Here is a 26,199-nt window from a genome sequence, read left to right on the forward strand (position 1 = left end):
ACAAACATCGTTCCCGTTGGGTTTCCTTCACCCAGTCGAACACTGCAATTTGACACACTATTTTGGAACGAATTTCCTTTCCCTTTATGGCTCGAGAAATCGGGATTCTACAATATAAAGGAAGTGTAACGTGCAAGTCTTGGTCTGTATTCATTTGAAAACGTTTGTAAAAATTCCTTTCTTTGCAAAGTGGCTTTCTTTCATTTTAATCACAAATCATGCCGGAACAGTTCTAAGCACAAGTCATAACTAATCTGCTTAACTTTGCAGGGGCGATTTTTGCTTGTACAGCCTGAGCATCCATGACTACGGAAGTAAAGTCGATTGACAATGCTTTTGTTAAAACCTGGAAGGAAAAAGAAATGGATCCAGGCAAGGCGTCTTATTCTTCTAAATGGAAAAATTTTGCATCTAGTACAACTCTCCATGGCCTGAGATACGTCGCTGAAAGTTGCCGTTCTCCTTCTAAAAGGCTTATTTGGTTAATATTTCTTTGCGCCGCTACAGGTGCTTTTGTGCATCTTTTGTCTGTAAGCCTAAACAAATACATCTCGAGGCCAATAAAACACTTTTATGGCAGGAAACGCCGACAGATGGCTTGACATTTCCCGCCGTGACAATCTGCAATTCAAACATGTTGATGAAATCCAAGCTACAATGGAGGTCAAAAAGACTTGGGACACTTATGAAGGCGATCTCTTAATCATGCCAAATAACCTTTTTGTAGTCCAAAAATGGGTTTGGCACTGTTCTTGTTCATTTCTTAACCCCCCTTTCCCCCAAGCAATGTTGACAAACATATATGCCCTGATCTTGGTGTGTGAGATGGTCAATTCTCAACATTGCTTGGGGAGAAGGGGGGTTAGCAGTCATTTGGCACAGAAATGTGCTAAGTGTCCCAACAAAAATGTCCCGCATTGTAGATATCGCTGACGAGGACGAAGAGATTGAAAAGATGGGACTGAATATAAGTGGATGCAGTGAGACACGTGCAGTTCGTGGAAATCTCACATGTGGCCAAGCATTGTTATGTGCTTATGCGTGGTTTGGAGAAGCAGTAGTAAAAGGCTGTAATGATTCAATACAGCAAAACATACTTGATGTTTTAAACCGCACGTCAGGTCGTCTGTTTAATGAGGAAGAATTTCTCACACAATATGGGCATGATATGGCTGGCATGTTTGTTTTTTACTGCCGTTTCAATATAGACATTCTTTGTTCTGCTGAAGACTTTGTACCACATCTTACGCAAAATGGCATCTGTTTCACTTTCAACTCTGGTCGTAAAAGCAAGTTGCTTCGTACAATATTTGAAGGTCCCGATCTCGGGCTTAACATTCTTCTCGATGCCCAAACAAACGAAAGCATTTACGGTCAATTTTCAACTGGATTTAAAGTAATTGTGCACGATCATGATCAGGAGACGTTTATTTTGTCAACCGGCATTCTGGATTTAACATTCTTCCTGGGACTCTCGCGTCAGTAGCGGTCAAGTTGAGAAAGGTAGGTTGTTGACAACGTAAAGATTTTTGCAGTAAAGTACATTGTCAGATATACTTGAATACACAAAATGAAGAAGTTTAATATTAATAACTTACATGTATTATTCTTTGAAACTGAGACAACACAAAGCAAGACAAAAACAATCAAGACAAATGAATTTTGATATGGCTTCGTGACTACATTGGTTCTCAAATCTAGCTGCCCATGCCACCGCACGCATAAATATAGCCCAATAATTTTATAAAAAAATGAGCTTTTAAAAGAATTTTAACTAACACGGCACGAACAATTGCATGAAACCCATAACTTTGACCTAGGGTAAACTAAGGTGGTAAGGGCCGTCTATGCGAAACCTCTCAGATGCCTTTGATTGTGGCAAAGGCCGTCTTGGTCAAAGGTATTTTGACGCTTATCAATGTTGTGACAAAGAAACAGTGAAATGTGATTTGACTTGGGTCAAAGATACCTTTGTCTCGCGTCAAATCTATATATATAACTTTGACGAGCGTCAAACCACTGTCAAAGGCATATCAAAGGACTTGCTTTCCTTTGACATCAGTGTAAAACATAGCCATCCATATTTTCTCACCTTTGACGCGAGACAAAAATGAGCAAAGCCAACTTTTCGTGCCGTGTAATTACCCGGAAAATACTTCCTACATTCCTGTCAAGCCCTGGGACATTACACTTTCAGCACCATTCAAAACAGTTTCACTGAAAACAAATATTTAATATAGAAATGAGGGAGTAGCAACTCAGTTGCTCCAAGTTAAAAACTGAATAACACAAACCTTGTACCTTCTTTCCTAACAAATCTAGCACATAAGACTTCCAGCACCATTCAAGACAAAATGCCGACAAGAGAAGTTGCCAGGGATTGGTACCTACACGAAAGACGGCTGCATTTACCAATGTATCGCGAATAAGACCATAGCTCAATGCGGGTGCCGTCCTATTGGATTGCCAGGTAAAATTGTTTTCTTTCTTGTCCTCGTACATCTATCTACTAGTTTTAATGTTTTATTTACACACGAATCCACAAGCTATGTAGCTTTTTTTACCCCATCATGTATGAAGGTTTTGTTGCTGTTGTTGTTGTTGTTGTTGTTGTTGTTGTTACGATATGTGTTTTTAGACTTGTTGTTGTAAGGGCTTCGGGATGCCCGTATTGTGCCCGCTGTAGGCCAGCGGTAAGTCGTTGTTAGCTCGTACGATCCGAGCTGGAATAACTGTATGCTTCGTCGTACAATTAAAGAGTTTTGGCAGCTATCAAACACTGTTACATGGTGTCAGAAGTGGCTACTTTTAGCTGAAGCCGTGTGGATCACAGGTGCAAAGTGTGGATTGCAACACGAACGCTAAAAGTGTTTTCTCGCCGAAGTTTATAGTTTTCTTCACGACCGCCATCTTGGATTTGGGCACGTGCGAATATGGCCACTTATCAGATTCCAGCTCCTGAGCAAATGAATTGCAGCGGGGATTTACCCACAAATTGGAAGATATTTCGTGAAGCATACGAAGATTACCTGGTAGCGACAGGGCTTGACAAGAAAGACAAGAACATTCAAGTCGCAACCCTCAAAAGCTTAATGGGAACCGAGTGTAAGAAGATCTTGAAACGCTTACAACTTACCGACGATGATATGAAAGACCCAAAGATCATCTTGGACATACTTCAAGACCATTTCGTACCGATTAGAAATATACTGTACGAACGATATATTTTCCACAACACGGAGCAGCAAACACACGAAACTATTGACCAATATTTGATCAAGCTTCGCCAACTCTCTGAACCCTGCCAATTTGGTACTCTCGAAGACGAAATGGTGCGAGACCGATTGGTGCTGGGCTGCAAGGACAGTGCAGCGAGGACAAGGTTATTCAGAGAGAAAAGCTGTGATCTAAAGAAAGCCATAGAGTCTCTTAGGATCAGTGAAGCGACCAGCGAGCAGCTAAAGAAAATTGAAGGGGATGGAATACAAGAGCCAGTAAACTTCATGGAAAAGCAAGGCACTAAGAAACCGCCATGGCAGAAGCGACCTGGAATACCAAAGAAAAGAAGTGGAAACACCACTGGCAGGCAGTTCAAGGAGGAACGTGAGTGCATGTACTGTGGAGGCCAGCATCAGTTTAATAAGAACAAATGCCCAGCATTTGGCAAAACCTGCAGGAAGTGTGGGAAACCCAATCATTTCTCATCTGTGTGTTTTCAAAATGAGAGCCTTCACTATGCACAAGGGGAGTCAGCCTCAGAAGATGAGTCAGTGTACTGCATTGAATCCGTGGGAGCACTGGATCACCAACAAAGAAAGCGTTTTTTTGCACCCCTTAGGTTCTTTGATGAAAATGGAGAAGCTCTGATTCAGTGTCAGCTTGACACTGGTGCCACCTGTAACGTCATGTCCTTTGACAGGCTATGTGAAATTAAACAAAGTGGAAAACCAGCTATGCAACCAACCAAAGCAAAGCTTAAGCTCTATGATGAAAGTCTGGTACAAGCTCTAGGAGAATGTGAATTACAATGTAAATACCAGGACAAACAACATCTGCTAAACTTCAAGATTGTCCAGGGATCCCTACAACCCCTGTTGTCGGGTGAAACTTGTACTAGTATGGGACTTATTACAGTACACATAGCAAACAGCGTCGACATTTCTCCAGCAAAAGTGCCAGAAGATATCATCATCAAATACAAGGATGTGTTTGAGGGTCTAGGATGCCTCCCCGGAGAATACCATTTAGAGGTCGACCCGAACATCACACCAGTGAAACACACTCCAAGAAGGGTGGCCATACCACTAAAAGCCGAGCTCAAGGCACACATTGAGGAATTAGAAAAGATGCAAGTCCTCAAAAAGGTTACTGAACCGACAGACTGGATCAGCAGTGAGGTTGTTGTACGCAAAGGCAGCAAACTACGTTTATGCATTGACCCAAAGGACCTGAACAAAGCCCTTAAGCGCTCACACTATCCGATGCCAACGATCGAAGAAATACTACCCGAACTCTCTAAAGCCAAGGTCTTCAGCGTAGCAGATGCAAGAAATGGATTCTGGCAGGTGAAACTTGATGAGCCAAGTAGCTACCTAACTACATTTTGGACACCATTCGGGCGGTACCGCTGGCTGAGAATGCCATTCGGAATAGCAACAGCACCAGAAGAATATCAGCGCAGACAACACGAAGTACTTGAGGGACTACCTGGCCTATATGTCATAGCAGATGACATCCTTATCACGGGACAGGGCGAGACCCAGGAAGAGGCGTTGCAAGACCATGACCGCAACTTAATTGCATTATTGGAGAGAGCCAGAGAAGTCAACTTGAAGCTGAACCCCAAGAAGCTGAAACTCAGACTGTCGGAAGTCCCTTTCATTGGTCACCTGTTAACACCAGGCGGAGTAAAGCCTGACCCAGAAAAGGTCCGTGCAGTCCAAGAGATGCCAAACCCAGATGGACGAACCAATGCAGAGAAAGTCAAAGCAGTACAACGGTTTCTTGGCTTTGTAAACTACCTAGCCAAGTTTGTTCCCCATCTGGCTGACGAGTGCGAACCATTGCGACGTCTGACTGACAAGGACGCAGACTGGGTCTGGGAGAAACACCACCAAGATGCATTTGATCGTGTCAAGCAGCTAGTAGCAGACTATCCTGTGTTGCGCTATTACAATGTGAACCTACCAGTCACCATCCAGTGCGACAGCAGCGACACTGGCATGGGTGCAGCCCTGCTCCAGGAGGGCCAGCCTGTGGCGTTTGCCTCGAGAACATTGACACCAACAGAGCGTGGTTATGCTCAAATTGAGAAAGAATGTTTGGCCATTGTGTTTGCTTGCGAAAGATTTAATCAATACATCTTTGGAAGGGAGTCCATCAGTGTACAGAGTGACCACAAACCATTAGAAGCCATCTTTACCAAGCCACTCACAGCAGCCCCAAAGCGCCTTCAAGGCATGCTCCTTCGCCTACAGAAGTTTAACCTCAAGGTTGGTTATAAGAAAGGAGCTGAAATGTTCCTTGCTGATACACTATCTAGAGCACCACTGCCAAGTACTGCTCCCCCTACAAATTGTCTCAGACCGGAGCATGAAGAAGTCTGTCGCCTCGACTTGGAAGATGTCAACGCAGCAGAATTCCTGAGAATCTCAAACGATGGCCTGGAGAACATCCGACGCCTTACTGAAGCCGACAACCAGCTACAACGTCTCAAGATGACTGTCCTACAGGGATGGCCAGAGGCAAAGCAGCAAAGTGAGCCACTGATTGCCGAGTATTGGACATACCGTGATGAAATCGGAGTCTACAATGGCGTGTTGTATAAAGGCGATCGAGTGATCATTCCAACTGCATTACGCAAAGAAATGATGAAGCGCATTCATGCAAGTCATCAAGGGCAACAAGCTTGTCTTAGACGGGCCAAAGATGCTTTGTTTTGGCCTGGTATGAGCCACCAAATCAAGGAAGCTGTGAGTAACTGCAGCCTCTGTGCAGAGTATCAACCAGCCCAGGCGAAGGAACCGTTGATAACTCCAGAGCTGCCAACCCGGCCATGGAGTATAGTGGCCCAAGATCTATACAGCCTTGATGGTAGCAACTATCTGATAACAGTAGATGCCTTCAGTGGGTACTGGGAAGTTTATTTAACATTGGGAACATCCCTAGAGACCGGCGGTGTATAAAAACTTATTATGCAAAAACTAAACCAATTTTAACTCTGATGAAGGAAACAGAGAGTTACCGAAAAACGTTTTTTTTACCACCTTTTTTAAACCGATTTTAAGATCAGATACAAACCAAATTTTTATTATGTCAAACCCTGATCGCCCTAATAACAATCTCAGACCAGTTGCAGTATGTTATTCTCTCGCAAACACACGTTAAGGGATGGGCAGAGATTAAGGCTACACGTCAAGTGTTCGAGAGCAATTCCTTCTCAATCATGACGCATGTTTCTGCTCTTGTCGCGGGTTTGAATACTCATCATTCTATGCCAATTAAAGACTAATTGACTGTTGAAAGGATGGAAAATTTAAATGACTGCATAATTGACTCCAATGTCTGTAAAAGATTAATATAAGCGATTTGAGACAAATCAAATTACTTAATCAACCACCAGTGGCGGATCTAGGAGAGGGACCCTGGGGCCCCGGGAACGCACATTATTGTTTGACCAAATAGAGGCCTGAAGGGCCGAGAAAAATTACCTTCGAGAGTAGGCCTCCTCCTCCTTATTCCAGGGCCTGGGTGATCGGGCCCCCACACAGGTGAAGGTATGGATCCGCTATTGACCACTGTGAACTAAGAAAATAAATCAGTTTTTGTTGTTTTAGGCCCTGAGTTTTGAAAGAAATGTTCTAATAAGATTGAATCGGAATATGAATTTACGGTTTGAGACATTCACGGACATTGAATTTACGGATTTGAGTGATTTGAATTGTCTATGAACTTTAATACGGTTTGAGTTGCTAACTTTAATTATAGATAATTTAATTTTCTTGATTGAGTGGCATGTTTAATTTTCGTGCGTGGGTGCATGATTTTCGACCATCCATGGCAATAACGAATTCTTTTTTGTAGGGATAACTACATCTTTCTTCAAATTGGATTTCAACATTTGGCCTACGAACAGCGCGAAGATGTTTCTAGTTATGGAACAGAGAGCCTCTTTGGTAAGTCAGTTAGGCAGATGGGAAGATGAGGTGGCCTGTTTATACTATAACGTACTGATTATAACAGAGCTGCGACCTTCAGATCGAAAAACAAGAACGAGATTGACTACGAGTAAAACTTCTCAAACCTAGTGCTAATGCTTTAGATTATCGAATTTCATACCTGAATCTCGAAGGTCCTTTATTTTGAACTTGGAAACTTTATATTTTAACAAGAGAATCCCCTCTCCCACAAAAAAATGTTAAAATGCCGTAAAATAATTTAGAATTGGAACCTTTTTAGGGACGAAAAAGAATTTGAGCCACACTCACCAAACGAGATTTTGGTACTGACATTGCAGGGAATTTTTTCACAATTTCTGGCAAGCACCCCTGTCATTTTACGAGGGAGATCCCAAGGATAACTACACTCTTTTTTTTTTTTTATAAGAATACAGTTTTTCCTACCCAGGCTGAATATTCTTACTTTTCTGCCGATTTTAGGCTGAAATATTCTTATAAATATTCTTAAAAAATATCGTTTGACATTTCCGCTTTAGCAAGTATTGGTTAATCAATTACAAGTGTTTGGAGTCCAGAATTGTTTCGTGTTATATTGTGCACATGTAACATTGCTTTGGTTGCAGCCCGGCCGTTTTGGCTTTAAGCAAAGCATTCCTAACAAAGATAAAGTGACGGAAATGAAAATACCTGATTTTGTTTCAACTAAAAACATATTTAATTGTATTGTATTTACAAATCTTCAACTCAAAACTATATTATTTTCAAATCACAGCCTCAGGCTTATTCTTAAAATATTCTTAAAAGTTCGCCAATTTCAGCCTTGATATTCTTATAAACTAGATTCTTATAAAATAAAAAGAGCGTATTATCCAATGGTGAAAGCTCTTTTGTTCATGACAACTTCACAGCGCTTTAAATGTGTACCTCAAATTTTGAGGTTATTAAGCATTCATATATTCAAGCTATTGTTTAAACTCATTGCCTATTCATTCCGATGTATTTGCCGACAAGTCGGCATGCTTCCGAAGATCGTGAAGAGCGCAACATCTTTGATGTAGGTGAGAAGTAGTTCTTTTGTTAACAGATTGAAAAATATCTCCTGGGAATCTGCTTGACTGATTTTATTTTCTATCACTATTCACTTTCAATGCGTGGAAATGTAATTCATTTACTTAAAAACTGCAAAAGTTTTAGAGCGAGTGGACGCGCGCAAAGATAAACAAAGCAAGCTCGCGTACTAAAGTATATTTTCTCTTTACCGATTGAAAATATTTTCGATGCAAACAAAGCAAGGAATTGTGTAAAAAGGAATACCACATACAAATAAAACAGGACCCTTTAATCACTGTACACTTGCCTTTGTTGTTTGAGATATTTTATTCGATCGGCCGTGGTTTTTGCGTGACTATAGTGACATTTAGACGAATGACATTATGCAAGACAGCACGTTTATTTAAGCGACTCAGTCGAATCGAAACTGAACAAATGCGTTTCGTTTCAATTACTAAATAATTGTTTAACGTAAATCAAAAGTTTAACGTGACACACAATATAGTTTAGCGAAGATTATATTTGGTAAGCTTAACAATTGTCGGCGAAAAATATTAAAACTTGGCGCGCGTGTAGCACGGTTTCACATTACACACTTCTCATCGAAGGCTAGTAAAATTAAACGCTTAAAGAGTTTTCTGTGTTCACAAAACTATAAATCAATGTTTCACCCGCATTTTTGTGCGGAAAAATAAAAAATCAAATCAAATCCATTGTTTGTTTTTTTATTCTGCGGGATACATACTTCATAGACGGCACGGGATAGACGAAAATGCTAAACTTTAAAAACAAAGTGATCACTCAGCTTAGATAGACTATAGAGAATTGTCCTTGATTAAAATTTATTTTATTTGCACTAAAAACGCTTCGAATTAAATACCAGCAGCAGAAGGAAGAGTTTAAATCTATGAAAAGCGATTTGGAAGCTATCAACATGTGTCAGTATTTGGATACGCATAATTAACTCTGTAAATCGAGCCCGCCGCTACGAGCTCGGCGAAAACAAAACTAAAATCGCCTACAACGATCAAAATGGCTCGTTCAAGATCTCTTTTTAAAGCTCTCAACAAGCTCTTAATTTTTTAATAAATATAAAAGCAAAAAATACATCGCGAAAGACTTAAATCTGCAAAATGTCTGTAGTGGTTATCGGAAGTTCAATCACAACTTAACAACACAAAAGGATACGTTCACAACTCTATTCGCTCAAGGTAGGTTAATTGCGCTATTGTTCCAGTCTTTTGAAGTCACTTTGGCGGCTTCTTCCAAAATATCTCACCTTTTTAGAAACGAATAAAACCGAAGATGTGCGACACAGTTTCGGCAGCTACCGAAACTTATACCCAAAGGAGTAAATGGAGCCTTCAGACTACAATTTCCAGCTGTATTGCCCATTTTAGAAAGACACATTTAAAGCGCGGTGGAGTCGTAATGTTCTCTCTATGTTTCGTTTCAGGGGAGTTTGGTGGCAACATGGGCTTGTTTCTTGGATGCAGTTTACTGACGATTTGTGAGTTCATCGAATTTCTGTGGGAAGTTTTAATGTCCAGAATAAAGAAACGCACCGTGGAAATAACACAGACTCCCAACAGCAAGACTTAAACATTCATTCTGGTGTCAACATGCAAAGTTGCTATCAAGGCCGATTTCTCTTGCAATGAAGCAAGCCGGAAAACAAGGCATTCCACAAGCATACTATCACCAGGCATTTTTTGGAGGTGGCCGAAGAAATATGAAAAACTCTAAAGTAATGATCCAACATAACCCCCCCATACCGCATTGCTTGAACCGGGAAGCAACCGAAATGAAATTTACTTCTTTTGTTGCTAATGAGAGTGAGAACTGTCATTATTGACTGCACTGTCGCATTAAAGTATATTATTCTTACATTCTTATGATTGTATATTGGTGTAAATGAATGTTCTTATTTACGCAAACAGAGTTAATGAAATCAAAATGATTATATTTTCGCTTATATGTTAACATGCTAGTGAAAATTTATCTTGCATTCTTGAACGGCAGAAAATGTCGTATGGCAGAGCAGTTTTCATTTGAGTGTCGAGAGTAATTCGCATTCGCTTTAGATTACTACGCTTAGCGATTGGTTTAAAAGCCCCCCTCACTTTCTCAGCCAATCAGAAGTAAGAAGTGAAACCAAAACCAATCATGACTCGCTCGCGCAAGTTTCCCCGTGATTCCTGCCGCCTGTATGCATTTGCTTCAAGTTTTGATTGGTTCGCCGGATTTTTTGCGTCCTTTGTGAATGGCCATAGTGATTATTTTGGCTTTATGACACTCAATAAAAAAACTGCTGAAATGATTTCGAACCCACTTTTAATTCAATAGTAACCCTGGACACAGGACGTTTTTTCTCGCTTGACGCGAAGTACTGCGGGATCGACTAAGGACCGAGCGTCGTCGGCCGTAACCGACAGAGCATCAGATATTATTGTATTCCGACAGACTATCAACACACCTAGTATTCAATATTGAGCATTTCGGTGTAATTTTAAATCAAGCAAGGCCACATTATTACTTAATAGATACCGAAATGCAATAAAAAAAAGTCTAAAATAAGAAGAAAATAGTTGTACGCGTAAGCTCTCGATCGTCCGTTTTTTACTGGGGACACTGATGTGGGTGGAATGAGTTTGGACAACCCGCCATTATCACCAATCAAGCAAGGCCACATGATTACTAAATGGATACTGAAATGCAATAAAAGTGTCGGAAAGAAGTCCAAAATAGTCGTACACGTGTGCTCTCGATCGTCCTTCTTGTTTTACTTGGGACACTGATGTGGGTGGAATGAGTTTCGACCACCCGCCATTTTCATTCAGCATCACCGGTTATTCCCACCTATTACTGTCAATGCCCCTTTGCGTGCGCTAAGTTTCAACTGTTCCAATTAGAGAAACGATAGCGTCATTGATTAAGTTAATACCGGTGCAGTTTTGAAACCGCTCCAGCACTCACCTTAGCTATATACGGTTGGCTCAAATATCGTTTACAGTTTTCAGGTGAAGACCATTTTAAATGGCCTTCTTTTCATGTAATACATGAAAAAAAAAAAGTTAGCAAAGAAATAACTAAGTAGATTATTTGTACCCAAAAAGATGACTGTGAAGTAATTACTTTAAATAATTTAGAAATCTATATTTATCAAAACACGCAAAATAGAAATTATGATACAATGTTGCTAAATGATATAATTTATCTCTTAGAGAAGAATTTCTGATCAGTGCAGTAGTAAGCCTTTGTTTCGTACACTCTTCTATTTAAAAGTCTACTTAAATTAAGGATTTCGTTTGAGAGCTTATAGGGTCGTTGTTTCAGTTGTTTGCTTGTTTGTTTTCTTTTTGGCTTGCATTCCTTGTTGATTAATTTGCTCCAGCCACACGCTGGACGACAAAGGAAATGTAGAGCTTGAAAATACTTAAAAAAAAATTGTAGGAACTTTGGGCACACTTCAAAACGAGCATGCAAAATAAGTACCCGCTAGTTAACAAATACGAGGTAAGGGTACAGTAATAAGCTTTCCATTTTTAAATTGATAGGCGTCTTATTTGGTACCTAATTAAAACAGTACTACTCCAGTCGTATGCCTTGCAACAAAAGAAATGTAGCACCCGTCGTTAAGTGCCAAACAATGGTTGTTTGGATGACAAAATGGATTTAATGTCCTTTGAAAGCCAAATGGCTTTAAATATTAAAATTGAAAAAGGCCTCTCTTGGCCTAGTGTTCTTAATTAGAAGTTGCCGTGAGACTTGTGCGTACGAAAACGTATCTCGTACAAACATACAATTTCGCCAGCGACGCATTTTAAGGAAGACGTTTGTCTCCGTCCTTCACTGATTCGATTACTTTCAGACAATGCTCCCTTAAAATACCGTAAGTTATATTCGTCGATTAAGAAGGTGGGTAAAATTGTTTTTGAAGGTTACTGCTTGGATTTCAGTGGATTCCCGAATTTTTGAATCCTCGACTTTTTTCCGATCCTACCAGTAACATGAACCTCTGAAATTTGAAAGTTGCAATTTTATCCCCGATTTCTCTCCCTTGGAAATCGGAAAATCAGGCATCCACTGTACATGTATTATAATTTTTGCAAGTTCAGTAGTAAGACTGAAAGAAAGATTGAACTGTAACTAGAAGGCTAATGTGTCCGACAATTTCTGCCGTTGACGGGACCATGATATTAGGGACCTTACGAAACCACGACGGTGACACTGACGACAACGTCGACTACAAAGTGAATTTATATTTTACCCGTCTTTGATAGCGCAAAATAAGACTTTTTTTTGTTGCCCAATAGTCATTTTTCTATGCAAAAATTGCAGTCGTTTTTTTTGCAGACAATACGTCGTTAATTTTGCGACCAAATATGGTTGCTTTGCAATACATAATCACAAGAGCAAAATATATAACCCAGATCAAAAGAAACTGCAAGTCCGGCCAACGATAATTGATTGAAGCAAACTAAGGCTAAAAGCGTTACGCAAGCCTCGACTCTATTCTACAATAATTTGTAATTTCCCACAATATTGTTATTGCAAGGAACTCCTGTTACGGAATCGTTTTTATAATAAAAGCAATTCTTTGAAAAAAGTAAAGCAAAGTTGAAAATATATTTTTTTTGACTCCCCAATCATTTTTTGCGTAGAGGCTTGTTACCTATGCAAAAACAACCATATTTTTATTTACAGAAGTATCATTGTCATGTTTACCGCGCCTTATTAGGACAGCCTCAGGTCCATGTTTTGAGCAACCATTTCACTCTAAAAAGTAAAAAAAAATACGAGTCTGCAGCTGGTTCTAGGGTAAATGTAAACTAATTTAAACGAAATTCCTCCAGTCAATTAAATCATTCTTCTAGTTAATAAAATTTGCTGTAAAATATTTTGAGTTTTGTGAACAATGAAAACAATGGTCGCTTTACCATGCATACACCCCGTAGGCAATTTTGAGGGGCACAGGCAGGAAAAAACAAGCACAGTCTTTTTCGTGATTTTTCCGAAATCACTTGTTTCCCTGAAACTGTTGCTTTCGCTGTCTCATCACTTACAAAAGCGATACTTCAAAGTTTAAAATGTTTTTTTTTTTCTTTTTTTCTTGCAGAGAAAGCTCCTGGAATGTGTTTCTACCATGATGAAACAAGTAAACTCGATTAACTCTTCTACCGATTCTTCTAACGAAAAAGTGGAGTCTGAAAAATCATCATTTTCTTCGAAATGGAAAAATTTTGCCTCAGACACCACTCTCCATGGTTTGAGATACGTCGTCCAAAACGGGTTTTCCATTCCTAGGCGAGTTGTATGGTTTATACTGCTCTGCGCTGCGGCCAGTTCCTATTTTTATTATGCAAGCACGAGCTTTGAAAAATTCATGTCGCGTCCAATAAAAACAGTAATTTCACAAGAAACGCCAATCAAAGGCTTGAAGTTTCCCGCTGTGACAATCTGCAATTTAAACAAGTTTATGAAAACCAAGATAGACATGGCCGACGATGATGAAAACTTTGAAAAACTGGGACTGAACATAAGTGGATGCAGTGAAACACGTGCAGTTCGTGGAAATCTCACGTGTGGCCAAGCACTGCTGTGTGCATATCACCCGCTTGGTTATGGATTGGTAGATAACTGTAATACTTCAACACGACAGAACATAATTAACGTTCTCAACCACACTTCGGAGCGCGTGTTTAACGAAGAACAATTTCTTGCCAAATATGGACATGACCTGGCTGGCTTGTTTTTTCTTTATTGCCGCTTTTCTGAAGACGAAGAAATATGCTCTGAAAAAGACTTTGTTCCCACTCTTACAAGTAAAGGCGTTTGTTATACATTCAACTCTGGTAATAATAACTCCAGGTTGTTTCACTCGGAGTTTGAAGGTCCCGAGCTCGGCCTTACTATCCTTCTCAGTGTTGAAAGAAATGAGAGCACTCTAAGCGAGTATTCAACTGGATTACAAGTAATTGTGCACGATCAAAAGACTTTTGTAAACCGTCATAATGGATTTAACATCCTTCCTGGTACTCATGCGTTGGTTGCGGTCAAGTTAAGGGAGGTGAGTAACTTTGTCAATAATCTTTAAAGTGCGTATAAAACGAAATGAAAAAGTGGCGTTAAAAAGCTCTAAAGTATATTGCTGATGCTTTTGCCAATTATTTCCATTCCACCTTTATATTTCTCTGTCGACCTTCACAGCAACAAGCGATCATAGGAGACATGTGCTTACACAGCCACTTTGATCTGATGACGCCACAGGGTTTGCACATCAATAGATACAGTGAAAATTATAATTCCTCGCGAAGCGAGGCCGAAGGCCGAGCGTAGCAGGGTGTATAATTTTGTCCCTCAAAGGGCTCAGGCGGGATGAAATCTCGTGTGGAGTTTACGGTCATATTTGTGAGCTTGGTGTATGGCGGAAATGACGTCACACGGCCGCGCGCTGGTGGCCTAATGGTGTGAGCGTCGAACTTCAAATCAGATCTTCGGGACTGAGGGCAGGGGTTCGAATCCGGCTAAAGTTTTTTTTTTCTTCTTTTTTTTTTTACTTTTTATTTGTGGGTTCGAATCCTGAGCCTTTCATTTTTTTCGTTTTTCTTTTCGGATTAAAATACCACTGATTTCCACATAATACTCCCTCAACGCCTATTCAGGCTATATAAAACCTTTCATGGCCATCAGAAGCGCGCGGGCGGAGGGTTCGAATTCTCCTGCCGTTCGTTCTTCTTTTTTTTAATGCCCTGAAATAAATGTCCAAAATGCGAATATCCAATAATTTGTCGATGATTTTGAAAATAGCCTGCGCTTCCCAACGCTTTATACCTCTTTTATACGAACCAGAAAGAGCCGCCATTTTCAAAGCGGAGTAGACCCTGGGAACGAGGGTGTCGCGGCCATGTCCGTTACTAGGCAACAATAACAAATCACCGGTTAAAACCGATTATCACTCCTTATTTATAAGACCCCCCCCCCCTCCCTCCCCAACCCAGAGCTTCGCGAGGCCCTGCGAGTCACGTATTACTAGTAATAATGGCAGATAGAGGGTTTATCAAACGAGGAAGGAAATACTGTGTTTAAAGGCTCAAAACCACGCTTTTTGTGTTGTATGATCGACTGGTAAACGACTTTCGTGCAAACCTTGTAACATCACAACGCAAGCAAACTCTTATCCAGTTTCCCAAAAATATGTCCCCCTTTTATAGTGACAAATTTGGGTTTTTTGAAACCATAATGATTCCTGCATCCTACTGTGGTATAACGTTCAACAATATAGGTAAGATGAGGTGGGGTGTTCACAACTTACCCATTCTTTTCAAATCTTTTTTAGCACATAAGACTTCAAGCACCCTTTAAAACAAACTGCAGCAGCCATGATGAAATACTGGGATTTGGTAATTATACGAAGGACGCTTGTGTGTTTCAGTGTTACGCAAATGTGACGTCAGATTTTTGTGGATGCCATTATGCTGGTTTTCCAGGTGATATTTTGTTCTTTCAAATAGAAGCAGTCAATATACCGTTTTGAAGGTGAATGTCCACAAAAATGAAACATAGCGCGGCAAGGCTTAAAAATCAAAATTTCTCTCCTTTTTCCTATGGGTAGCCTTTAGTAAGAATAGTAACGCTGTCCTTACTAAGAGCTTCCCATATGAAAAAGGAGAGCGAATTTGATTATTTAAGCCATCTCGCGGAAATTCAATTTTTTTTATCTTTGGGGACATTCGTCCTTTAAATGGAACTACAAGTAGGTTGTTTTGTTCGTGGAAAGAATCTTTGAAAAGCTGCTAATGCTGGGCAATTTATCCAGCTACCGCAATGACTCGATTTTAGCGCCCTCCTTCAAATAAGCGCCCCCTTCCGAATAAGCGCCCCCCTTCAAATGTGTTTTTGTCAAAAAGCGCCCCTCTTTCAATAAGCGCCCCGATTTATAAGTGCCCAAATTGTTATAAGTTTCAGTTTCTGTTATTGTTAGTTTCCAGGGGTGGATCCAGACTAGTTCAAGTGATTTGCACAAATCACTCAAATGTTTCCAAGTATTTGCGTTTTTTTATTTCTCAGGTTCTTTATTTAGTTCAAGAAATAAATTAATTTATCTTTCTTGTTTTATTGTTTATTATAAAATAAAACAAAGAAAAAAGCGGCGTCTCGTTATTCCGTCGAATTCACAGCAAATCCAGCCCTTCCCGGGCGAATTCGACGAGTCTCCGTTCGCGCGCTTTCGTCCTCTGTTGATACTTCCAGATCAACGCGAAAACATTCGTAGACATGACTGGAAAAAATTTGTACGCAGTGGGTGGGACTGGGTGGTATATGGATCTTTTCACGAATCACTCAAAATCCTCTCCGATTGGCCAGAAACACTCGCATTGTCTTGTGAATCACTCAAACTCGGTTTTGATTGGCTATCCAGGCCGCAAACTACTGTGCAAACTAGTGACAATCGTATATTAAGGGAAGCCCCTCCCCGAAAGTCCTTCGTTCGTGTTCCGACAAGAGTTCATGGTAACTTGCTGCGGGGGAAGACAGGATTTCAGGAATTTTAATTCATAAACCATGATTCGAGGCGATCCCATGAGGGGACGCAGGCGGTGTCAACTGTAAGTACCTCAGAGGAATGCTAGGATATTATCCTAGCATTCCTAACATACCTCACACCAGGTTCCTTCGCTTGAGCCGCGAAAGGTGTCATAATCTGTTTCGCTGTCAAAAACATTATTTAATCTAATGAAGACCAGAAAAAGATAATCATAATACCGTCGACTAATAATTTTGTGATGTTGTGATAACAGCGCGCTGTGATTTCGATGTTGTCGATGTACCTCGGCAAAATCGGAGAAACAAGGAACCAATTTTAAAGATGATTATTGAAGAAAGCGTGAAAATAAACAAATTTTTAAACTGACAACGAAAATGCACAGCACATTTTATAATACCGGGAAGGCTGTTAATAAAATACAGCCGGTCTGCTGTATCGGTACACCTTGTTCGATTTTCCTGATCGAGCCTATCAAAAAAACTATAGAATTTTCGAACTGACGAGCGCATATTATAGCCGCAAGTAACTTACCAAACTGAATTAGCTGCATAATGAGCGGCCGACAATAATAGAAAGGTATGAATTTTGTAAAGGCCAAAACAGTTTAATTCTTGAACTGCGAGAGTAGCGGCCTTTTGCGTACTAGATTCGTACTGGTAACAGGCCCGTAAAATCCCGAAACTGAATCTTAAAGCTGTATCGAAGCAAAGCCTTCAGAAGAAAAACGCATTCAATGAAAAACAATGCTGAATAACGCCGCACTGTTTCCATTTAGAGCATTTTGTACAATGTACAAGTGTTGTGGCAAGCATATGTGTGCAGCCGTCTTCAATAGAAACATGCACATAAAATTATTTTTTGCAGTTGTTCCATGACGCTGCACCACCTAAAACAACGTTGCCAGCTAATGATTAGTTACTCTTGATTATGTATTCCATTGGGAGAACAGACTTAAAAGTATATATTGTGGCTCGATGATAAGTACCTCCGTGTTGCGGTCTAAACTATATGACCCACCAGTTGAAGGAAAGAACATTGACACAATTTTACGGCGGAGAAGTATTAGAATTGCAGGTTACATCGGACTGTATGAGGCGTGCCGCCCGCCAGCTCCGATAGAGAAAATATTTTAAAGCGGTGCAGTATTAGAATTGCAGGTTACATCGGACTGTATGAGGCGCGCCGCCCGCCAGCTCCGATGGAGAAAATATTTTAAAGCGGTTGCAGTATTAGAATTGCAGGTTACATCGGACTGTATGAGGCGCGCCGCCCGCCAGCTTCGATGGAGAATATATATTAAAGCGATGCCGTATTAGAATTGCAGGTTACATCGGACTGTATGAGGCGTGCCGCCCGCCAGCTCCGATGGAGAAAATATTTTAAAGCGGTGCCGTATTAGAATTGCAGGTTACATCGGACTGTATGAGGCGCGCCGCCCGCCAGCTCCGATGGAGAAAATATTTTAAAGCGATGCCGTATTAGAATTGCAGGTTACATCGGACTGTATGAGGCGCGCCGCCCGCCAGCTCCGATGAAGAAAATATTTTAAAGCGGTTGCAGTATTAGAATTGCAGGTTACATCGGACTGTATGAGGCGCGCCGCCCGCCAGCTCCGATGGAGAAAATATTTTAAAGCGGTTGCAGTATTAGAATTGCAGGTTACATCGGACTGTATGAGGCGCGCCGCCCGCCAGCTCCGATGGATAAAATAGAATTGAGCAGAATTAGAATTGCAGGTCAAGTTGCTAATACTGGTCAGTTTTAAAATTAATCTTAACTTCGACGATACGGCTGTATATTTTAGAGAACGAATAGAAAATGAATGTAGCGAAACATAATGTATCGCAAATAAAATGAGCCCGCTCAAATCTGTGTTTTTGTAACAAGAATCTAACCAAATGTTACAACAAGATGGAATCTTCAATTTACTGACCATGACCTAAAAATAGTAATGTTTAATGGATTGACTTACCTGGCGACCTCCTTATTACTGATCCATGACGTGATAGCCCGGGCCAAAACAAACACAACATTTCGAACGATAGCGTGCAGTAGAGCGCTTGCCTTAGTGCTACATAACGAGTGTCCGTGAAACCGACAATTAATTTTCACGGCACAACTGAAAGGTACGAACCATTTGCAATAGGTCGTAACATATTCAGGATTTTGAACGACTTTCTGCGTGGAAGGCACCAGCGTCACCGCAACTCGCGGCTGCAAACTCACCGTAATTTTCTCTTGGTAAATCCACATGAATGATCGATCGATAGAACATAGAAATGATCATCTTGCATAAGGCAAAAACAACCCTAAATCTTAAAAGGTCGAAACGTTTACGCGACACCAAAGTATCAGGAAATCTTTCCTTTCTAGATGAGCTTCTTCTGTCTTTCCCTAATTGCCGCCAAAGCAGAATTCGCCGCGAACATTATAATTTATTCTGCCGCCAGAATGGAAATTGATCCATGTAATATAACACAACTGATGAGAAGATAATTTAAATGCTTCTGACAGATAATAACACTTTCGGTAACCGCAAACTAATCCTCCTAAGAAATCAGGAACTTACAGTTGACGCCACTTGCGTCCCCTCATGGTTTGAAAGAGGATTGGCTCAGCACGATGTTGGCTTGGTTTTCAAGGAAGTCAGAACATATTCGGACCAGGACAAGTTCAAGTTCATAGAGAATGTGTGGAAATCTGGAAACCAGGTAAGCTATTTGACTTCCCAGCGTCAGTTGAATATTCGAAACTGTCATTTTGTGTAGAGCTGGCCGCTGAAAAAATTCCCCTGGGTAGCATACTCTAAATATCTTGATGGTGCAATATCTTTACCGTATGTTTCTTTTGAGGTCCATTGCGGGCGAAATACGAATAAACTTCTCAGACAAATTGTAGAAGTATTATATCCGACAGTCTGACATTTTCGACGTCCGCCAGCGGGAAATGTTAGTTGCATAATTTAGCAGTGATTCTGTGTGTTTGCATTGGCGAATTTTCTCTTTGGCCCGGAGCAACAAAAATTTTACCAGCTCCGTTTTTCATGTGGCTTCCTCCAGTATCGACTTTAGAAGATATTTTTTGGAAACTAAACTAGTACACAGCACTTTGCGAACGGTATTTGAACAACTGATTTATTCTCCTACGCGTGTCGTCCGACTGTCGTGGACTTCTCAGGGAGTTTTACAAATGAGAATTTATTTATACATAGTGTAAACCGTACAAATCATTTTACGGGTTATTTTAATGGATTTACTTATAGGCAACAAGTTAAATATTTACGCAAGGCTTTACTGAGTTGTAGCATATGCGTGACATATTTCTGTTGTGACATATGCGTGACATATGTTACATTTTTGGGGACCTAAGATTTAGTACTAAATTGAGTTCCAAAATAACTTGGGCTGTAAAGGGTTAAGATACAGGAATGATTTTTTTGTACAGAATCATGCTTTCTGTGAAGGTGCTGTTAATTTGTCTGTATGGCTTTAAGTACTCTCAGAAATATACAGCAAAATTGAATTCTGAGGACACTAAATTTCAAATTTTCTTGAGGAAGTATGCCCCAACCCATCCCCCCCCCCCCCCCCCCCGCCCTCCTTAGTTAAGTTGGTGCAAATCACTCATCTAAAATTCCTGGATCCACCCCTGAGTTTCCGTAGATAAACTCATGAACATTCACTGTACCGTACATGCATATATCTACTGCTAAAATGAGCAAGTATTTAAAAAGTAACTGAACTTTTAACAATTTGTTACTATTACAGTTTCTGTTATTGTTAGTTATTTTTAATATTTATCAAAGTTTTGTATTGAACATTTGGTTGTTTCTCAAAATATCAAATAAGCGCCCAGTTCCGAATAAGCGCCGCTTACCGTAAGCACCCTTACTTGGTAGTAAGTAATCCTACTAATCCTGGTTGCTACCACTCTCCCCTCCCCCAGAGAAATATAGGTTACTTTATAAAATAATAATGATAATGATGATGATGATAATGATAATGATTTTCAATAATGTACAATATCCTAACAGAAAGATAGGAGGAATTAAGGAATTAAAAAGGAATATGAACATTTATACGCAAAGTAAAACTAGTAGTTTGTCAGCAGCTAGTTGTTAAGTTACTAATTGCATTCTCATGCATTGAATTATGCCGCTCCTCTACTCCCTATACACCCCTCCCCCCCCCCAAAAAAAAATAGAGTTCACTATCTTAACAGAATTAATCAACATTGAAGATTTAGTCAAAACGATATTTTTGAGGTTCATATTATATATGATTTATTTCTGTACTTGTGTACGTGTAGGTGTGAAGCAGTTGCCTGTGTGTTCTTTTCAAGACCAAAGATGCACGAAGAAGGCTAGAAGTAAGGAAAAAAATGTTACCATTATCATTTTTACAACTTGCGTGTGTATTGATGAAAAAAAAAAAAACTTATTGCAGTGATCCGGCATTGAAAAGGTCTATATACTGCAAAAACTCCTCAAAAGTCCCAATTCATGAAATAACCAAAATAGCTGAATATTGTGTTAAAGTGATAAGTGATATCACGTCGCCGAATTTTACATAATTCAGTGATATTTTTTAACTTTCAGAAGCCGTCAACCTGACAGACTGCCCATGCAACAACGCGTGCTCAGAATTGGAGTATGAATCACGAGTTTCGTATTCCAAATTCCCGGATACTTCGATAATCAAACTATTGCGCAATGTCTTTAGAACTAACGTCAGTGCCAGCTACATGCAGTAAGTGACTTTCGTAAAAAAAGTAATTATTTAAAATAAATGTACACCGTAATTTCATATGTGAAAACATTAATAAAAAAAGAAAACTCTACTACATTGTAGCTGTTCAAATACTTGTACAGATTTATGGATTTCTCTAACTAATTTTATGACAATGTCCTCGATTTTTAAGTATTCCTCTTTTTAGGGGTTGGACGTGGGAGATTTATTGTGTTTTGATTTGATCTGTCTTTGTGATGGTAGGCTGTTGGCTCAGTTTTTCCACTTGCAAATTATCTTTAAAAAATAAAGTCATTTTAATTTTGCTTTTCTATTCCTTCGCCTGCACACACTATATAGAGAGAACAACGTATTTCTTCAGGTGGGTTTTCAGCATATGGGATACGAAAAGCACCAAGAATTTCCTGGCTATGGAGCAGGGAGCCTTTTTGGTGAGTAAGATACACAGAACTATTAGATCGGCATAAATGTGCACTGTACATGCGCTTCATGAAACGATTAAGAGTTAATTACAAAACGCGTACGATACCATGACATAAATCAAGAACGTGCAACTGTTGGGAAAGAAGGACTAGCTTGCCTTCAACACAACTGTTGACGCAATAATAAAGGGCAAAAAAAGTTAAGATTCAAGATCGATAGCCATAATTTTGACACAAACACACTCGACATCGACGGATGAACATTTCGGCTATCGCGATAAAGTATCAACGACCGACTAGTGGTCCCACTGCCGTTTACCAACTACCAACAGCCGTGTACCGAGTACCTAGTACCGAGTACCGAGTACCGAGAATCGAGTACCGAATATCGACTTCCAGCTACCGATCTGGAGATTTCATATTATCCACCACAATTATAAAGCATACTAAACCCGAAATCCGTGAATTGATTAATTTCGTGTATGTTAAGTGTACAGTTGCAAATGCAATGTTGTGGCACCAAGGACTGGTACTATAAGTTTGGAAAGAAGAGAATTTACACTAAGGGAATTTAAAGTGCTGTAAAACTACTTCTCTGAACGCTAGCCTTAGCATGGAAATCGGAGACCATATATACGAAGCAAAGAAAAATTCTTTGACCTCTAATACCAGAGCCGTGGTTCTAAACCCACCGAGGTAAAAGAAAAACATTCTTTGCCAGGTCCCCGATTTTCTTCTAAGGCTAACACTCGGAAGGAAATTCCTGGGTTATTTTTCCAGCACCATGAATTCCCTTGTGGTGAATCCTCTACTTACCAATTCCATGTATATGGTCCCCTTCTGTAGGTCCCGACGAACAAACTCGAACGCTAAATGCCAAGAAAGGCTAGTTTTGCTGCTTCTTGTAAGAGATCAAAAGTTACGAATACCCAATCCTTTGGCAAAAAAATAATAACGTTGCAAATGCACAAGCTTCCTGTTGCTGCTAAATTGGGTTTTAGCCTTATATCTTTACGACAAAAGTTGTGTCTATTTTTTTTTTTTTTCAGGTGAACTTGGTGGCAACATGGGCTTGTTTCTTGGATGCAGTTTACTGACGATCTGTGAGTTCATAGACTTTCTATGGGAAGTTCTTATGTCTAAAATAAAGAAGCGTTCCACGGATGTAAACACCGTACCCAATGTCAGTTACTATTAAAGAACTCTAATGCTAAACGACAATATAATGCTACTTGTATTTATGTGTTATCGTATAGTATTAGTTGGTAGAGTGATGAGGGAGCTTTGTCATGGATGATACGGTGGCGTTTGTTCAATTTCAGTGTAGAGCTTAAAATTTATGTAAAAATAAAAATGGTTCTCAATACGTACAATATAAACTTAGAAATATTGGTAACAAAATCAATGTTTTGTCCATTAAACGACGGATGATGCAAGATCAGGAGGTATCGTCAGTCCTTTTAACTATTATATCTTGGCATTGATCTCTTGTTTTGATAATTCAGCTAGAAGAAAATAGGTCCTTTACTTTTTTGAGGAATTGCAGATCAAGTTTTAATAATGATATGATTAACATGTGCAAGTTCAGGAGGTCCGAAGTATTGTGAGCCCCTTTTACTATTGTATCGTGACATCGCGCTCGATATTTTAAATAAATGAAAAAGGGGTTTTACATTTTGAGGATTTGCGGATCACATTTTCGTAACGTTATAAATTTCATGTGCTTTGTTCTCTCTAGAAGGGCAAAGTAACAAAAATTGTAAAGCAGTATAAGGTACGTAGTTTGATGTAGTCTATTTGAAATGTAGTGCAATTTGTGTGGAAAAGTGTAATTAATTTAAGTAATTTTTTTTGTAATGTAGTGTTATGTGTTTCAAATAAAGTGCATAAAAAAACAATAATTGTCATTTGTAAGATTAGGAAAAATAGCATCCTCAGTGAAGTTATAATAACAGCGTATTCAGGGCTGTCCACAAGTTATTTAAAATTTCTCAAAACGATTCTCAGATGTATGTTACTAAGTATATGTTTCATCTTCGGCAAACTTCGTACTTCTTTTAGAAAATGTTTGGAAACGTTCAAATGAGCTTTGAAAAACGTTTGGACAATCTTAGGAGATTTTAGGTCTAGAAAATGTTCAGAATGCAAAAAGTTGATCGAAGAGAGAGGGAAAACAGTTGCTCTAAGAAAAAAGAAAAGTTGCAATGCGGAGCGCATTGTTAAAGCAAACGAATCATTGTGCAGCTTCAATTCATTTAAACAGCTGTATACAAAACTAAACTAAAAAGCGTAAGTATCACAAATTATCAGACTTGAGCCACTCGAGAATAATACTTTCGAGAATATTATCCACGCCGGGCCAGCCCTGAGAGCGCTCGAAGCTGCACCCACGGAATAACTTTTTGCTGTTTTATCCGATAGAGCTCAAACTTTGCACAATGATAGAACTTTTTATCCCAAACAATCGTATGATTTTTGTTTTTTGAATTTAACGGTTTTTGGCGGGAAAATGACGTCACAGTGCCTAAGTCAAATTTTCATTTCTCTGTTATGGCACAAAAAGTACATGATTCTGAAAGAACTCATTGAGATAAAGTGAAATGCGAAAAAAGTTTTCCATTGACTCGCGGGCTCAAATGTTACTTTTTGTCTAGGGTAATGACAGAATTCTTTGAGCGTGAATTCTGCGATTGGATTTGACGAATTATTTTTGTTATGGATCTCTCTTGAGTAGTAAATGTTAAATAACTAAAATAACAGTATTTTCAATGTGAAAAAAGTTCACAAAATTTTAAGTCCAAGAAAATATGTGTGGAGCTCCTCTTTTAGGCTTGGCTAAATCTACATATTAACACTTAGCAAATTCACTAGGTTACAGAAATGTTGACACTATATGCCATGGCTCTCATTTTACACGCTTGATTTTTGGATTTTACCTTTGAGCTCATTATTTCCAAAACACTTGTTATAAAGTTAAGGACATCTATATTGCACATGCTCTTAACTTCAAGCGAAAAAATATAAGTAAAATAAAACAAAGACATTGTTATTATCGGGTTTTTTATTAAAAAAAAAATGGCCGTAAAAATGAAATTTGCCCGGCTGGAGCGCCAAAAAATTAACGCGAAAGCCGAAATTAAATGAGATTGCGTTCGCTAGTCAACAGCGTGACATGGCAACGAGATGTCCTTTCTCCTTTAATACATTTTTTCCAACTTCTTATAGCGGCAGTTTTTCTTTATTTTACTATCTTAGCCTGTTCCAGGCGTTCGGTTAGTTGGGGAACAGCGCTAAAAAACGAGATTAGCGCCAAGAAAGGCGAGTCTCGCCGTTTAACTAACCGAACTGAAACATGATTTTGCTTTTGTGTTCTTATATCTTTTTTTACGTGTGGCCTTTTTAAAAGTTTTTGGAACGGAATCATCGATGACTTTGACTTTGTGTCAAACAGTAAAAACAAAAGCTGGAATATATAATTTAACCTCCTGCTTATTATATTATTGAGCGTACCTGCCTTGGTTACTTGTTTATACAAATTTTGAAGAACATAAGCCAAACAGTTTTTCTTAAATATTTCAATGTTTTTATTCCATCACTCAATTTTCCTTTGCGAGAAAACAAATTTCATATTTAGCAAGTCAAATTTTGCTGACTCATTACCTTAAGATTTGATGAGAATGGCGGATGAATGAGAGCTGCTGTGGCGTTTCTCTGATCGCCAAATTTCGGGATAGGAATGCCATAGGTGCAAAAACTGACCAAATCATTGAAGTTTTTTTGCATTGGATCAAATTAAATAGAACCTTCGAGTTGACAAATCTATAAGGCACCTGGTTCGTATCTAAAACAAAAGTTTACATTGTAATGCAGATTTGAAGTTATTTTACAGTTTAAATGACTTCGTAATAAAAGAATATAACACTGAGAGCTTACAATAACAGACATATTTAATTACTTTGAGATTTACATCGTCAAATAGAATGTTTTTTTGAAAAGATGTATCTGAGAAATGCATGTCCTTTAAGTTTGAAAATTATTCGCCCAGACATGAATTTCGTAAAATAGGCATTTTTAATTTGTGTTTTCAATGATTCTGCTTATATATTGTAGTTTGTATATATTTTAATAGTAATGTAAATAAAGGGAAACATTCCTTTTATGGCCGTTATGATGTTTGCCCTCAAGGTAATAAAATCTGTTCAAGCTGGGCAGGTAAAGAAATGTAAAATTATAAGGACAATAGTTGTTTGGAA

General features: G+C 39.2%; 2 protein-coding genes and 1 pseudogene across 2 annotated transcripts; all 3 read left to right on the forward strand.

The window, feature by feature from the left end:
- Positions 1–302: 302 nt before the first annotated feature.
- Positions 303–1,515, forward strand: LOC144633487 (acid-sensing ion channel 1-like; annotated as a pseudogene).
- Positions 1,516–12,051: 10,536 nt separating this feature from the next.
- Positions 12,052–21,528, forward strand: LOC144633488 (acid-sensing ion channel 2-like). The gene is made up of 5 exons (XM_078492343.1): positions 12,052–12,146; positions 13,348–14,298; positions 15,568–15,718; positions 21,085–21,144; positions 21,374–21,528. The coding sequence occupies exons 2-5, from the start codon at positions 13,375–13,377 to the stop codon at positions 21,526–21,528; spliced, it is 1,290 nt and encodes a 429-aa protein (XP_078348469.1). The 5' UTR covers positions 12,052–12,146; positions 13,348–13,374.
- Positions 21,529–21,870: 342 nt separating this feature from the next.
- Positions 21,871–23,144, forward strand: LOC144633489 (acid-sensing ion channel 1C-like). Its single transcript, XM_078492344.1, has 2 exons — positions 21,871–21,955; positions 22,996–23,144. Exons 1-2 carry the CDS (start codon positions 21,901–21,903, stop codon positions 23,142–23,144), a joined length of 204 nt encoding a protein of 67 aa, XP_078348470.1. The 5' UTR covers positions 21,871–21,900.
- Positions 23,145–26,199: the final 3,055 nt, after the last annotated feature.

The sequence above is a fragment of the Oculina patagonica genome, chromosome 12, assembly GCF_052425735.1.
Source record: "Oculina patagonica isolate OP01 chromosome 12, crgOcupat, whole genome shotgun sequence".
Lineage (NCBI taxonomy): Eukaryota > Metazoa > Cnidaria > Anthozoa > Scleractinia > Oculinidae > Oculina > Oculina patagonica.